Below are 17,638 nucleotides of genomic sequence, written 5' to 3'. Positions count from 1 at the left end.
AGTAACTTCCGCTGTTATAAAAATGCTGTACATCAAGCATAACTTAAAAGAAATTTGACTTTGCAATTGGATGCCTTGAAATTGGGCTTCTGCCTCTTTAAGGAGCTCAAACTCCTTCCGGCACTCCACCTTCATCATGTCATCACAACAATACTTCTCCTTATGCCATTTACAACCATTTTTAATATAATTGGACTAAGAAGTAGTGCATATGAAACACTCAGTAAATGCGTAGTCTCACCAGGTGTTTGCTAATTTCTGTTGAGTAGTGAAGTGCAAAGGATGGGTCTGTGAGGCAAGAAGCTCAACTGGAGACTGCAGCTCCAAGGAAGAGCTTTGTGGAGAGCAAGTATTTAGGCTACCATGGGAGATTCAAGGATTTTTCAAACATGCATAAAATAATCAAAGCAACACTCCAGGTATGTTTTGATGAGGGAATAACATTATAGCATGATAAAAAAAACTAGAAAAAAGTCAGTGTTACATAATACCGAGCCTTAAAAAAAATAGAGGAAAAAGTAGACAGACTTGCTGCACAGATATTTCACCTTGCTTCCCCTGTTGGTCCTCTCTAGGCCAACCATGCCCAATGTGGGCTGTGAGAAAACAAAGGCGGAAAAAAAAAAAAAAACAGCAGGGCCCCAAGATGCAACAATCATCCCCACCCCCACCCCTACAAACGCTACTGACCCAGACAGACTTCGGACCATATGCTGTTTCTGCCCTGTTCCTTTGTAGATATAAATATGGCAATAATTCTTTCTTGTGGGTTACTGAGCTAATGTGGAGCAAAGAAAAAAAAGCCAGGTTGAGTTTCTATTGTCTTTTTTTTTCCTAATTTAAAAAAAGGCTTTTGTGCTTTCAAGTAACATACAGTACCCTCACCCTCATCTCCCTGGGTCGCTGCCCAAAAGACAAACTGATGCTAATAAATTCAAATTTCACTAGACCCAGGGTGCTGCATTATTAGCTTGTGTACACATCTGCCTTACCTGTCCTGTGTTTTCAGTTTTGCTGACAGCGCCCCTCACGCTGTTGCCATTTTTACATTTGAAAAGAGGGAGACAGCAATGGTGATTGCTCCTCTAAAATATATTTCAAGCAGCACCTGACTACTGATGAAAACATGGATACTTACCAAATGAGATCTGAGGTTTCCCATCTGTACTTAAATAGATCTCCCAAGTGGTGACTAAAAGATTTTTCTTCAGTTATGTTGATCCCCTTTCTTGAAGCCTGAGGAAAGCACTCCTGTGCTCTGACAAGCACCAAGGCTTTAAGACATATTACTAAGATGCGGTGACATTTACTGTGGGCAGTAGTCAAGAGTTGAATTGAAATCTCACTGAACTTTCACATACCATATGCTATGGTGCTCTAGCGAGCTGCTAGCAGTGCTCTAGCAGCTCTAGCGAGCTGCTAGAGCACCATAGCAATGTGATTACACTATCTGTTTTCAACAACCCTACAATGAGAAATCAATGAGGTTTAGCAAGGGTGCTGGCAGATGCAAACATTTTGTCATTGTCACTAGAAAGGGACTAAGGATGTGCAATACTCAATTATAGATCTCTTTGCTGCAGCAAATGACGAAATACACAATGAACAAAGGCAAAATTGCTGCTAAGATAACAGGCTCGATTAATAGTTGATTGGTTTCTGCTGCTAATATCTGCCATGGACCGGAATTCATCAACAAGATGCACTCAGAAATGTTATAGTTGAACCTGTTTATTTTCATCCAGAAGTGGAACATGTTATAAAGCTGTCGATTTAAGGCCTTGAGTGATAAAAAAGATTTTTTTATAATGGAGATTCCATATCAGAAGTCAGAAGTTCAAGTTTCTGTAACTCGGTAGTTGAACTCTGATCTATTGAGGGCATTAGGTTTTTGGCTGAGAAACAACAACTTGCACCAGATGTAATTTCACACCTACACAACCAAAAAGCAGAGAACACCTCTGGCAAAGCATGGCTGCTGCCAACAAAACCAATTCCATGGCATAGGTGAGTGGGATTGTGCTTCCATGTTTATTTAAGTCCAGCTGTATATTCATTTGAGTTGCAACTATCTAATCCACAGAGTAAGAAAGAATAAAATGTTATGCTTCATGTGGTTTAAGAAAACAGATTTAGAAGGCAATAGGAACAGAAAGGTTGGATTTGGATTAGTCATTGCTAAGCTTTGAGCTCGTTACGCTGTTTCCTCCTCCTAATCCAGAGGCTGCATTTCACGAAACCACCATTGTCCCTTTTCCTCTGCTTCTGTGGTACGAGCATGCCGCTTATCACTGTCCCCTTTGAATTATCACGCAGTGGCAAGATGGCATTGGCAGTTGCATAAGCTTTTAACATTATATTTGTAAGGGTCATTTGTCATCTTTTCTCTGCACACCCTTATATCCTATGAGGGAAAGAATTGATTTGTTTTGGGTTTACTGCTGTTTGTTTAGAATAAAATATAATCTAGTATAGTTTATTGCAGTGTTTTAGGGAATATTTACACGACTCTTTGTTGCTCTTTCCTCTCTTCTCTTTAATCTTTGCAACAATTTGTATCTGACTCCAAGAGTTAAATATTTTTACTGTCAGCAAAAGCCATAGTGAATATTGATGGTGATATTCTAACTTTGTTATCAGCAGAAAATCTAATGGAGAAAGTAAAACTTTCTTCATTAGAAAGTTCTAATGAACTTTTCAATTTCTCAACTCATTTGTGATATTCAGTGCTAATGATATAAATCTCTATTCCCTATATAAATCCCTATTCACAGATGACAATACTTTACTTCTCGCAAGTACAGAACATTGTATGAAAAAGATAGTGGATAGCAAGGAAAACAGTTGTTAAACAATATAGGAAGGCCAAGTGTGTATTCTGTACACATAAAGTGGTCCCATTCTCCCCTTTGATGACTTTTGATAGTTTAAAAAACTAATTCAAACGCAAATAAGACTCATATGGACTTGATGTTCAGTGCTCAATAGACCTTTTCAGCCAATAAATGAGGATTTAGCTAAAAAAAAACAGCAGATAATTTATTAGTCTTTCTTGTATTGGTTAAGGTCAAAGTGAGCCTACCTTGGTGAATGATTAAAAATGCAATTTAGGCTTTTTAAATAGGGCACTTATGCATTCTGGAAAAATCTGTCTGTCTGTCCATGCCTGTTTTTATCCAACTTGTATATTTAAAACCTGACCATTCTAAAAATATCTGCCATAAAGCCATAGTGAATGTTTATATTCATAATTGGCCTTTAAAATGATTGAGAACTCTACAAAACGGAGTGTAAAGAAGTTTGGAATTATAATGGGGGGAAAATTTTAAATTAATTTTTAAAGTATTGCCATTTGAAGCCCCTGTGTCATCTGGAGTTTTTAAGAGAGATTCACTGATGATCAAATCGCAATTTTTTGGAAAACTTTGACCTGATAAAATCTAAATTTCTCTGACAGATCTATAGTTTAGTGTTTAATTATATTTTTCTTGTCTTCCTACCATGACGTATAATTAGTTTACATATGTTGATAGTAGAGGTAAAATTATCTTTTGTGTAAGAAAAGAACTTGTGCAAAACTGTTATTTTAAACAACATATTAACCCATTTAAAATTTACTTATTGTATTTCTTTAATCTATTAGCAGATACCAACATTATTAGTCTCCATTTGTACTCCTTGTAGAAAGGACATTTCCAAAAGGTTGTCAACATCTATAAGTCCCTAATAAAACATGATGTAAAACATCCAGTCTTTCTTGTGACTACCTGAAGTCTGTTTTTAAGTCGATTTGCTGCTTTGCCAATTTGACAAAACGTCTCCATGGTGTTAAGAATATACTTCTTGTGAAAGACAGTTTCCTTTTTCTATATTTGAAAAGGTTGGGTACAAAGTGCCAACAATTGCACAAGTATGAAATGGTGAACAAGTGAAATCAATAGCACCCAGTGAAATCTAGTTCCAAGTTGTTGCACCCTGAATGAACAGTTGACATGCCTCAGTAGAATTTTTTTTTTCTTTTTAACAGCTTCCTACTTCAACAATGCTGTGGTTGTAGCTAGAATGACCTAGAATTGCCCAAAGGCCTCTTAGGTCTTAGGGCTATGGACCAGAAATAAACTGTACAAGTCAGAAAAGGTGTAGCTGAAAAGAGTCAGATTCCAGGTACATTAAAATCTTGTACCTGGTTTTTAATGTCATCAAGAAAATTAACAGTCATAAAGTGATTTTCATCCTTTTCAAAGATTGTCCAGATATAAAAATATAGAAAAAAATACAAATAAATAGACATGGACAACTGAAGCTCTAATTGGGTTTAGGTGGAGTGTTGCTTTAGGTCTGTACAGAACATGACTCATTGAAACAAGTGAGGCTTGTACATTTTATCCCTATCCTAACTGGTGACTATGCGTACACATGTGCACACACTCACCAGTACATCTACCACCAGTACTGTGTACATTGAGAATCCAGTTTCTCTAAATTGACCATGGATGTGTATATGAGTATAAATGGTTGTCCTCTGATGGACTAACATGCTGTTCACAGAATTTACTCCTCTCACTTACTGTCATCTCACATTTAGTGAGGTCCATTTTGTGGGTAAAACTGCTGGTGAATGTCTTTTTTTCCCCCTTCTAACACAGTAGTCCAGCTACAAATCAAAACCTCAGATCTGTTGTTTCCAGTCTATTTCTATTACAAACAATAGCAGCATGTTCCCTCCTTAGTAATCAAACGGTAAACATCCTCAGGACACTTGGCAAAAATGAAAGAAAAATTTTATTGCTCATGCAAATTGCCCTCCTAACCCATGCTGAGACCTCCCTCTTCTCTTATGATTGCTGTTTTGTGCGCTGGTGTATGTCAAGTCTTTGTCCTTGCCCTGGATCTCAGGGTGCTTTTTTTTCTCGGTTCTTAAGTATTTTAAATCATTTGCTTCTAAGGATACAATCACATTTGTTCTGTTTTCAGAGTGAATGGTTTTATAGAAAGGATTTAAAAGACCCATCTGTTTCACTTGCTGGTCCTTTCAGAAGGTTACATACATTAATGAAGGTCAACTTAATGCTTGATTTGACTTTTTTGATTATGGAATAATAATATAAATACACATGTATTCAAATGTGATTGCATTTCACTTGTGCATAATGCATTTTAAAAACATTACTTGAATGAATGAGTTAAAATTGTGGATTTTTCTAATGGACGAATAGACTAAATTATTCATGCTGGCTCAAATATATACAGATGACCACTCTGAGTAAATGTCCTTTAGATAGTAGTGAGTCCTCCACACAATTATCCATTCTTTGTAGTCTTTAACAAAGTGGTCGCTTAATTCTGGGTGTATTTTTGACCACTCCTTCTATCAGCATGTTGAAGGAAGTTAATTTAAATTAGTTGGTTCCTGACAAGTTGGTTCCTAAGTTTTAAGCACAGTACATACATTTTGAATAGTCTTGATGTTGGAACCACTCCATAAGCATAATTTTGGCCTTTGTTGATGTGTGTTTGCAGCCACACATTAAAATCTGTTTGTCATTGGTCATTGATTTGAAGCATTCAAGAATTCAGAGGCAGTCCTCCGTTTTCATTATTTCATCAACTTTATGTAATTTAACGGTTTTACTAAAAATAGACCCACACAGTACTGCTAGTATTAGTTGGCATTGTATTGGCTTCTTAAGTTTGAATGCTTAGCTGAATCTCATTCAAACATTCTTACAACCATGGCCAAATTTCTTAATCTTTGTGTTTAGCAAAAGATTTTGTCTTCCAGAAGGCAGGTGGCTGGTCCATAAAGGCAGCTGCAAATTTAGTGGTTCTTGATGGTGTCATTTTTGAAGTTTTATATAAAGATGGCAGATTGAAGCAGATAAATCAAACTTTAACACAACCTTAAATTCCTGCAGGACAATGATCACAAAAATGCAGTAGGACCTTTGGAATAGAAAAAGCAGACAAACTCTAGTCTGCAAAGTTAAGATGTGAAATATCAGTCCAGAATTATGCCAAAGGTGTATTAATGGCTATCAAAATGTGTGGCTAAGGTGAAACTTGGTGACTTTAAACCAAATATTAGTGAGGACATCTATACATATTTGTATATTTAATTTTGACCATGTATGTCTTAGAGATTATCCACAGTAACTTAAAAGTTAAATTTCATTGAAGTAGTTTGTTATACAATAAATAAACTGATTTCAATATTTTTTTCATAGACCAAAATTATATTAATGCCCATGATGAATGTATGTGAACTATAAATTAATTTATCACCACAAGTATTATTTATATAATATGTTTAATGCACTGGTTATTCTTTAAAGAACACTAAACAGTGCAGGAGCCACTGTTCCTCTGGAATCTGAGCAATGAAGCAAATCCGATTTTCTCTTCATCTCTGCTTTTCTGGTTAGTTATTTCTTTCTGAACCCAGTTGAGACCATGTTTTTCACTTGTTTCTAGTCTTGTTTGACACTGCAATCACATCTGAAACAGGAACATTACTAACAACAAATATGATGTGAGGGCAGCAGTGTAAACTGTGAATTTTCCTTTGTGCGTGGGTTTATTTATTTTTGTTTGTGTGTCTGGGCACTCCAGGTCCTGTGGGTGGAACAGCAAGTGGTGAAAAGAAGAAAGAAGAGGGATATCTTTGAAGACCCCACAGACCCAGATTTTTCCAAGCAGTGGTACCTGGTAGGTTCTGGCCTCCCTTCTCATTTAAATATATGATGCAATAGTACTTAGTATGTAGGTATATGCTTCTAACATCACTGAAGTACAGTACTATCAACAAATAAATTTAGGTATAAAGTATGAAGACTAAATAATAGAGATGTGTACATTTATTAATATTGTTTCGTATTTGAATTTTATGAATCCTTGTCATCAGTCAGCTAATCAGAAATTGTCCCACTGTGCATTAAGCTCACCCATTCATCTGTCATCTTGATCACCAGAAAGAGTTTGGGGGTAAAGTGTATAATTTATTACATCTTAGGATGTTGACTGTATATGTATCACCTGTAAAACATTAATACTGTTTGCTGCTTGTGCTATGTCTTTTTATTATTCACAGCTTCTGTGAAATGCTCCAATTTCCCCCCAGTCTCTCCTTTTTGTTCCTCTTCATTTACCTTAAACTGCTGTCACTGCAGCAGACCAAACATGGCACAAGACAACAGCGAATGGAAGACATGAAACTGCTTCTGACATTTAGCATTAGACTTTAAAATGTCTGACTGTCTTAACATGCTTTTCCTTTCAAAATATTCTACCCCTCTGTGACTTCAGAAATAAGAGGATAATAAAGCTTTTTTAGTCTGAGCCACATGCCACAGAGCCACTATAACTGTCTTGGCATCACAACAATTTTACAGTAGTGACAATTATTTTATATTAGTGTTTGTGGATTGATTCAGTGCTGTGAAGCAACATTTTCCCCTCTTGCAGATTTTTTGCTTTATTAATTAAATGTTTTAGATCATCAAACAAATGTTGATATCAAACAAGAGTAACAGAGCAAATGCAAAACCCCCCCCAAAAAACAGTTTTCTGGTGAGCCATTTCTCAAGCTACAAAGGTATCCAGACCAAATTTGTGCTATTTGAAAAAATAACTGCCTCTCAAACCTAAAAAGTTGGTTGGTGGAAATGACTGCCATAAAGCATCTGCAATAACCAACAATCGATCACTGAGGAGGAATTTCAGCCCACTCTGCTTTGAAGAATTGATTTGTTAATGTCATATTTGAGGATTTTGGACCTAGTGCTGGCTGTTAAAGCTCACAACATAGAAACTAAAGCCTTTCTTCTGCCTACACCCCCAAGAATTCTGTGTGGTTCTGGATCAGACTTCAGTGAAATTATTGAACATTCTATTGACTGTATTTTCTATTGATATTGATCACATATCAGTTTTCTATTAGTACTGATCATCTATCTAATGCGTCATCTGGTTATTATTGCCCAGTCCTAGCAGACCCTTCACTCTATCATCGCATGTCTGACTGCTGTGTTGGTTTTATTGCAGATGTAGCGCTTTCCACATATTTCAAATAAAAGTCAGTAGACATCATGATATTGTTTGGGAAATGTGAGACAGGCATTTTTTCCTTTTTGATCTGAAGAGGTTTGGCCTTTTTGATCTCCTATGAATGTCATTTTTGAGCAGACTCTTTCTTACCGTTGAAACACTGACCTTAACCTGAGGCAGGTCCTGCAGTGCATTGGATATTGTTTTGGATTTTTTTTTTTTCTACATTTCTGCGTGACTCATTAATACACTCTTGGAGACTTTTTTCTCTCCATTATCTATTATCTTTTGACCAATTTCATGTTGTCAAACAAATTTTAAATCAGTGATTTTTTTGATAGTGGTTGTGATTATGAATCACTTTTTAAATCACCTTGTCTCAAATGTCACTACCAAGTACAATGGCAACATTGGTTTAGGAAGACAGAGATAATGTGATTTGAGTAGTCAAAATGTCTTCCTGCACTATGATCCCACACATGAATAGAAATAAAATGCAGAGCAGATCAAACATTAACCAACTGAGATATTTACAGTGATATAATCACTGGAGGCTAACTAAAATGATGTGTTTCTTACTTTTACCAAAAATATTCTTTATATTTTTTTTTCTCACTTTCCAATATTCTCCAAACCCAATATTGAGTATAGTCTCACAGACTGCATATGTCTTTATACCACCAATGTGATATGATTGCTTGAAAATGAAATGATTAAATAAAAGACTTTTATGAACTGTACAAAAAAGCATGGCTCAGAACAGTGTAGTTTTAGGAGGGTGTTTTTCTATTCTCTGAGTGTGAGTCTATCTTTAACCACCTCTTCCACCTACAGTGCTTACTTTCCCTTATACCGCTCACATTAGTGACTTTCAGCAACCACTCTAACCCCTTTTTGTGTCCCTCTCCTTCCACTCAAAGGCTCACAGACTGTTATTTACATCAAGAGCCAAATACTTTCAAAAGGATTGCTGAACTGCAACAAGTTGTCTTTCTTTTTTTTTGCCATTTTGTACTTTCATGTTAAACATTGCTGTGTTTGATCCAAATAAAGGATTTTTTGCAGATGATTTGAGCTTTTCTGTCACTGACAAACACTTTCTGGTGGTTTTTGTTTGGGATGTGTGGCTCAAAGCAAATAGACACCTAAACAAAAGACTTTTGTTTATTTCAGTCCAATCCAACACATCAAGACTTGAATACGAAGGCAGCCTGGGTTCAAGGCTACACTGGGAGAGGTGTAGTGGTGACCATTTTGGATGATGGGATTGAAAAGGACCATCCTGACCTCCACAGCAATTATGTAAGTTAAAAATGCTAAATGCACCAGGTGCAACTGCAGCTTAATTTGTCCCAAATCAGTTATTACAATGTACTCAGATAAACTAGTTCACAACAATCCTTTGTTTTTATAAACAGAACTGAAAGAGAAGACTGCTGTTGGTTTGTGATGTATTAAAGTCAAAAGCTTTTTATTAGTGACATTAGGGTTTAAACATTCATTATTTATAATGTTAATTGTATATGTTACAGCCATGTTTTATTTATTTTCAGTATGAGTGTTTACACCCCTATGTATTGCTAGAAATGTAAGATTAATGGGTGAGCAACATGTGTTTTCAGTGTCATGAAGCTGCCCTTTTTAGTGCCTCAGTTGGAGGCTGCTGTATAAGCTCCAGATTGTCAGCAAAAAGGCAACACTTTGCAAAAGCTTTAGTTTGCAAAATTTATGTTGGTGATAACAATTCTCAGCTGTAGGGAGCTTGTTTCATAAGCAAACATCTTAGTTGAATTCATGCAGTGACATAAATTAGGAAAAGCAAAACGTCAGAGGACAAGTGAGCACAAACTATTTTTAGACATGAAGTGCATGAAAGTGCTTAAACATTGTTGTTAATATTCAGTGTACTGCTGATAGTGCAAGCAGGGGTGATTGTTACTTAAATAGGTTCCTGGGTAGAGCCCCCTTTCTGCTTCCAGCACAGACATAAACATCCAGGCCCTCTACGTTCATGGTAAAATGTAAGTCAACAGAACTGAAACAATAGTGCACTGTTTGATGTTGGATATGATTAATTAAATATTTTCAAACATTCCAGAAGTGTAAAAACTGTTAAATGAATTTGACCCGTCTGTATATTGATTTTTTTCCACACTTACATAACTTAAATAATTAAAAATGTCCAAATTTGATCCAGGGAAACTGGTCGATGCCTTTGTCTACTCTACTTTGGACAACTGAAATTCTGCTCTAGCTGTGGGACCAATTAGTTCCCTAAATACCACACAACAGGCTCAAAGCTGCCCAACCAAAGTATTGACTGGTTCTGGAGTGATCACCCATCTCCTGTGCTAGCATCCCTAATTTGTCTCCCTATGAAAATCCTACTTACCACATATAAAGCCTTTAATGGCCAGTTTTCATCCTACATTAAAAATCTCATTATTTCCTATCACTACACCATAAGTCAATGCTCACAGCAGGGCAAAGGATTTCTTCCAGACTTTTTAAGCCTGACTGGGAGGATGGGAGTTTGCAGCTTTTTGGATCCTTTCATGTGGATCAAGCTTCTTAGTGTGGGAGCACAATATCGAAACACTTTTCTTTTATTTTTCTGCCTTGTTGCCTTTATATTTACATATATTGTATAGTTAATTGGTTTTATGAGAGGTACCTCACAAATGTATGCATACCCCTTTTAGATTTTTTTCGTGTGTGTTGGAGCAACACAAAGCGGCTCAGAATTGTAAATGGGAACAAAATTTGTCATTATCCAACCCCCAATCAATGCATTTTAAAACCCAATTATGTTGCCTGTTCAGCTGCAAGTCTCTTAGGGTATTCCTCTACAAGCTTTGCACATTTAGAGATGTGTTTCTCTGCAAAATGGCCCAAACTCAGAATAAATTGAGTGTTTCTGTGAACACTAATTTTCAAATCTTGCCACTAATTTTCAATTAGGCTTGGATATTTCTAACATACAACAGTACACTCAAATATTTGAATGTTTTTAATCACTCATTCCAGAAAGTTAAACTCATAGATTACTTTAATTACAGCCTTTGTTGTAATTGTGGTGGTTATTACTTTCAGACAATGAAAACTTATAATTTAGTGTTTTAGAAAATGTGAATATTGAAAAACAACTTATATTCATAGAAAGTTGAGTGGGAGGAAAAAGTGTGGTATTGGAGATTTCTCCCCTAACACAAGTCAACTTAAAAAATTGGGGGAAATTCAGAAAAAGGCACTACACAGAGATGCATCCTTCAAAGGAACTACAAATGTTGCATTTGTTGTGTCAATGCAGACAACTGCAGCAGTATCTTACCTGATCTAAGGAGAAAAACAACTGGATTGTTGCTCAGTGATCCAAAGTCCTCTTGACAACTGAAGGTGAAATTTACATTTTCCCAGACTTTGGAGGAACCAGGGAGAGGCACAGAATGTATGGTGCTTAAAGTCCAGTCTGAAGTTTCCACAGTCAGTGATAGTTTGGGGTCTATTTATCTGCTGGTGTTGTTGTTTCCTGAAGTCTACAGTCAATTCAGCCATCTACAAGAACATTTTACAGAACTTACTTCTGCTGACAAGCATTATGGAGATGCTTATTTTCCTTTTATAGCAGGACTTGTCATCTGTCCACATTGCCAAATGTACTTCAACTGATTGATTGACAGTGATGTTTACTGTTCTGTATTGCTCAGCAAACCTTCCTCACCTGAACCCCATGAAGAATTTATGGGATATTGTCAAGATGAAGATGAGAGACACCAAATCCAACAATGTAGATGAACTAAATTGTAACAAATCAGGGGGAGGAGCCAAAATATAAGTGTAGTTTCAAAGATTTATTAAAAAGCTTTCTGGTTGAAGAACAGGAAACTCCTGGAGAAACGCTCATTGGAACTGAAAAAAGGAGACTTGGGTTAGTGGCTGCTGAAGATCCAGTGACAAGCAGAAAACTCAGAAAAGTGAGCCACTAACCTTTTCAGAGACCAGGCAAGGGTTTTGGATAATGAGCAGCAGCCTTTAGTTCTTAGATAAAGAAAGATAGGAGCGTGGTGATGTTTCAACAGGCAGTGTTGAGTGGAACAGGCATCTTTTACCCCAACATTAGATCTCACTGAGGTGAGAGGCAGATCCGTAGAACAAGCAAGGGTCAGGCAGACAGATCCGTGGATCAGGCATGAGACATGAGATTGGCGTCGAGAAAACAGATGTCAGTGAGGTATCTGACAAGATCAAACCAAGAAAAAACTGAAAAAGTAACTTGGTTGTGATCTGGCAGAAAAGGAATACTGGAGAACTGCGCATAAAGGTAGGAAAACAGGTGCAGGGAGTAACTTGATTACTGCCAAGAAGCGGCTTGTAGGTGCAGCAGAGGAACGATGAATGAAAGAGCAGTCAGGCGTGCCAGAATTATGACCTGACACAACTTTGGCAACACAGGCTTCCATTCCACCTGAGTGGAGCCACAGGCAGTTCACTTCCATGGCAGTTCCATGGTGAGCTGCCATGGAGGTCCTGATGCTCTTTACAGGAATGGCTGTTATGGCAGCTATAACAGCCAGAGATTGTGCTATTTGTGTAGCACAAACTCTTTAGTTCTGCAACAGCTTCATGCATGGGGTGGGGAACATTGTGCAAAAGTGAGGCTATTTTTTGCCAAAAGTCTTTCTGTCCTCCACCACCTGCACTTGATAAGAACCGTCTAACTTATCTTATCTTTCTCAGTAGTAGATTAGGTGCTGCTCCACCAAACTACACCATACGATGGTGGGGTCTCTCACCTTTTTTGGAAAGGTGAGAGACCTTTCCAAAAAAGGTGAGAGCCCCCTGCACTCCAAAAGTTCTCCATCTTAGTAGGTAGGGTCTGCTCTGACATTCCTGCTGTTATGGCAGTTTTTCCATTTTTGTAAATTATCTTTTGTATGCTGTTGTATGCTTATTTTAATAGCTGTACATTCTTTTGATTTTATTTTTTTCTTGTATTGGGGGGCAACTTTGAGTGAATCGATATGCTTCCATTTGCCTTTCACTTTGCTGCTGGTACATCTTCCACACTGAGAAACATTAAGGGAATACTTCTGTTCTGTTCTATCCCATGCTATTCTTCTCTATTCTGTTTTGTTCTGTTGATGGAGTAATTCATGCAAAAAGAGGTCACACCTGATATTGAATGCATGGACCTACATTTTAAAAGCCTGACCTTTCAGATTACAATATCATTGTAATGACATTACATAAGATTCAATATTTTTCAGACAGATTCCAGGAGGCGTTGTTGTCTGTAAGAATCACAGCAATTACAAGAAATAAAGGCTTGAAATGTTTCACTGAATTCATAATGAATCTTTATGACTATTGAGTTTCACTTTCTGAAATGAGTGGGGAAAAAATTGAACATTTTTACAATATTTTAATTCTTTGCAATGTACTTGTAAATCTACTTTGATTTAAACAATTCAATTGCAATTCTGGCTGCTTTTTCAGGGTCATGCTGGAAGGTGAATTTCTGGCACAGTTTCAAATCTTCTGCAGCTCCTTCTGGTTTCTTTCAAGATTGTTCTTTATTTTGACCAGGACATCTTGTTCCGCATGTTTCTGGTTTCTTTATATGACTTTTGGTAAACCTTAAACTTCTTTTTTTTTTTCTTTCAAATAATAGTTGTTGTTTTTTTCAACACATTTGAACACACCTCATTCTGATTTGTGGAATCAATGGCTGTTTGTTGCCCAGCTGGTTCCTCTACATGAGCTGTTGATCTCTTCAGCTTCTGAACATTTTTATTCCACTTCACAATTATGCACCACTTTGTCACTATTGTCAATAAAAAGCATTCATATTTCTGACTATATCAGTTAAACTTTACACGCTGTGAATATTTGCAAGTACATTTTGCAATGTCATTAATCTGTTTTCTTGCTTTTTAGTGTGTTCTTTTAAGCTTTGCCTCTCTACTTTATTATGGTTGCTTTAAGCTACAATAGCACTATATGAAAGAATTTGATTAGCGCATAAAAAGTGAAGTGGATGACACACTGTGCTCAGTGTGTAGCATGCAACTACCTGGATAAATCCAATAAATTTTCTGTCAAAAATCCAAATAGGAAGGGATAAAAGGTTAATTATAAACTCCTGAAGAGAAATTTGAAATTACTTGATTGCTATCCTCTGTCATGTCTCTTTTAGGATCCTGAGGCAAGCTACGATGTTAATGATGGAGATGCTGACCCCCAACCTAGGTACACACAGCGAAATGAGAACAGGTAATTCAACAGAAAACACTACAAGACTTGTATGACTAATTTTGCTTTTAGTGGATGCAATATATTTATTATCAGAATAAAGATATTTCTGGGCAGTCTTCTCTATTTGTTTTACCAAGTGGGACTACACCATTTAGGTTGTAGTTCAGCTTCTCCCATCTGAATTTACATTTACAAACTAACATCATCATGTTGTAAAGCATTGGTCCATCCTTTCAGCTGAGTCTTAAAAGATTGTTCCCTTTTTTTTCTTTTCTTTTCTCCGCCTGTACACAAGCCCAGCTGCTGTAGCAGCCTTTACTGACTGAGTCTTTACAGCCCTCCAGCCACATTCTCACAGATTTGTTGCCTGTAGAGTGTATGTTTGTTTTCTTCCCCTCCCTGTGCCTCACACTTTTCCCTTTCCAGCCTTTGGTGATCACACTGAAACATTTTTGTCCCAATTAAATCATGCACAGCCACAGCTCCACTAAGGACCAATCCGAAATATCCATCTTCTCCTTTTTTTCCGCAAACATTGTGGTCTCCCACTGATGAGAAGCTACTCCCACCTCCAAAATGCACAGCAGGATTTACCCCACTCTCTTTCTTTTCTAGGGTGCCTGCCACCAATTCTTTTTATATTATTTATTTCCTTTTGTGGCTTCAGACTATAGATTTCACTTGCATTTAGTCACAAGCTGTGAAATAGCTGAAGAGAAATAGAGACATAGTAGGCTTGAGTTTTGTGTAGTGCATTGCTGGTCCACTTTTTTTTTTAATTAAGAATTGAAAAAACAGTTTAAAACTACTTTTGATGGTTTGTACTTCATTAAACCAGTGGCACACATAGTAAAATGGTCTGAACTTATATAGCACTTTTCTAGTCATTTTGACCACTCAAAGCGCTTTACACTAGAGTCACATTTACCCAGTCGCACTCACAAACACACACATTTATATGCAGATCTGTAGGCAATTTGGGGTTAAGTGCCTTGCCCAGAGGCACATCAACATGTGGCAGGAGGAAGCTGGAATCGAACCTACAACCTTCCGATCGCAAGATGACTACTCTACCATAGAGCCACAGTCACCCAGTCATACTCTAAAATATAAATTCATAAGAAAATATAAACCATTAAATGCATAAAGAGAAGTATATCACTAGTCTCATGATTATTTGTAGTTAGGGCCAAGGTAAACGGCAAGCTGTTGTCACTCCATGGCCTTGTTTATAAGACAAGCAGATCATAGCTTAAGCACAGCTAAGTGCTAGTCATGCTTTTCCTATATTTGTATTCATGTTTGTTCTTCAGTTGGATTTATTTGTATTTCCAACAGCTGCAATAAAACACACAAACCTGTAAGGACTCTGTATAGATTTATGGATAATTTGGCAACAACAATAAATAAAAAAACACATGGAAGCAGCCCAGTGTAATGGCCAGATTTGATTTTAAAGTAGCCACTGTTTATCCTGCTGGGAAATACATCATCTCCCACAACTTTGAAGAATGATGGCAAAGCATTTGGTACCTTTTATGCAGTTTGCAGGGAGCCTAATGGATCTTACAGTAGATTTGTATGTCATTTTTATGACTGCAGTTCTGCTGTCTCACATTCAGTGATTCTTTACAATGGACAGAAAGGTGCTAAAATTGTGTTTTTGAGTGTTGGGTTCTGCAGGGGAGTGGTTTCTCTACATTTACAGGGTGGCAGGCAGACGGGATCCAGCTGGTGCTCATCAAGACCAATCAGCGAAGGCCTTTAATAGGAGCGGCTTCCCTGAGGCAGACGCCAGATGATTTTGCTTCTATAGTGGTATACTCTGGCTCTCTGTGCTGCTGTTACTGTGTTTAGCTTGTTCTGACTCCTCTCTCATCTATTCCCTCCTCAGAGAACCAGCCCTGATCAACCCCTCGTGCTCAGTCTACCTAACTAGCTCCTGGATACCTCCACTACCACCAGCCGCTGCTGCCTGTCCACCCTCAGTCTCATGCTGGAACCCCTCCCCCCGGAAATCCCACACTGCACCAACTGCTGGAAAACCCATGTACCCACCTCTGCTCATCCTAACCCTCAGACAGTAAGCCATCACCAGGTTACACCACCGTTCCCTTCATTTGCTTCCCTGTTTAACCACTCACCTTTCCTCAGTTCCTCCTCTGGCCCGGTTCCTCCCTGCTGCTGCAGATCAACGCCTCTCTATTCTCTCCCCATTTGCACTCATTGTTCAATAAATCTGTTAAACTGCGCTTGGTGTCCGTAGTTGTTGCTTGCCTTCGAGTCCTGGTAACCCCTCACCATGACAGAATCATCTGGCCAATCGGACTCTGCAGCATAACTACGGACTGCGCTGTCCGAACAGGGGGTCCTTTTGGGCAGGCATGATGCCACAATTAATGCCATGTTGCATCAACAGAACTCCATGCTTCAGTATTTACATCAAATGACTAATCAACTCCAGACTTTACAGGACAGGCTTCCTCCAGCTAACCCCGCTCCCGTTCCAGCTCCCGTTCCAGCTCCCATTCCAGCTCCCGTTCCAGCCCCTGCTCCGGCCTCAAGATCAGCTGCTCCTGCGCCACCTCTGTCCCGTGATGTCATCACGCCCACTCCTGAACATTACTCAGGTGAGCTGGAGAAAAGCAAGGGTTTCCTGCTTCAATGTGCGTTAGCGTTTCGCCGCTCCCCACGCTCATTTCCCGATGACGCCAGCAAAATTTCTTTTCTTGTTGGGTTACTAAGAGATCGGGCGCTTAGATGGGCTGAGACTGTAGTTGATGAAGAGAACCTCATTTATTATTCCTATGAGGAATTTATCGATCTCTTCAAACAAACATTTTGTCCCAAGCTTGGTGAAGAAGCTGTCTCAAAAAAAATCTGGAACTTAAGACAAGGGAATAGATCAGTGGCTGATTTTGCCATTGATTTTCGCACCCTTGGAACAGAATCAGGTTGGAATGAAATAGCTCTTAAAGGAGCTTTCCAACATGCCCTGAACGACAAACTGAAAGATGAGCTGGCATGCCGGGATGCACCAGACTCTCTAGACGAACTAATTAACCTGGCCATCAAGATTGATAACAGAATTAGAGACAGATTCCGTCCCTCAAATCCCCGGCCTTCTTTGCCTCCCATTAGGAGGGGTTCTCCCAGCCCTGACTCGCCCAGTTCCCCAATCCAGAACCCACCAGAACCCATGCAGTTAGGCCGAGCCCGGCTAAGTCCAGAGGAACGGCAGCGCCGTATATCCTCAGGTTGTTGTCTTTACTGCGGCTCCCCTCAACATTTCATCTCCTCCTGTCCGGTTCGCCCAAAAGCCCTCGCCCGCCAGTAGGTC

At 38.3% G+C, this 17,638-nt stretch overlaps 1 protein-coding gene across 3 annotated transcripts in view; it reads left to right on the top strand.

Moving 5' to 3' along the window:
• furin (furin, paired basic amino acid cleaving enzyme) overlaps positions 1–17,638 on the top strand; it is a 134,450-nt gene that overhangs the window by 60,388 nt on the left and 56,424 nt on the right. For all 3 annotated transcript variants that reach the window (XM_005802242.2, XM_023348700.1, XM_023348705.1), the window contains exons 4-6: positions 6,610–6,705; positions 9,217–9,345; positions 14,240–14,316. In XM_005802242.2, the coding sequence (XP_005802299.1) occupies positions 6,610–6,705; positions 9,217–9,345; positions 14,240–14,316 (302 nt within the window). The remainder of the gene's footprint in view (positions 1–6,609; positions 6,706–9,216; positions 9,346–14,239; positions 14,317–17,638) is intronic.

This window comes from Xiphophorus maculatus, chromosome 2 (genome assembly GCF_002775205.1).
Source record: "Xiphophorus maculatus strain JP 163 A chromosome 2, X_maculatus-5.0-male, whole genome shotgun sequence".
Lineage (NCBI taxonomy): Eukaryota > Metazoa > Chordata > Actinopteri > Cyprinodontiformes > Poeciliidae > Xiphophorus > Xiphophorus maculatus.
This window is presented reverse-complemented; position numbering and strand designations above follow the sequence as displayed.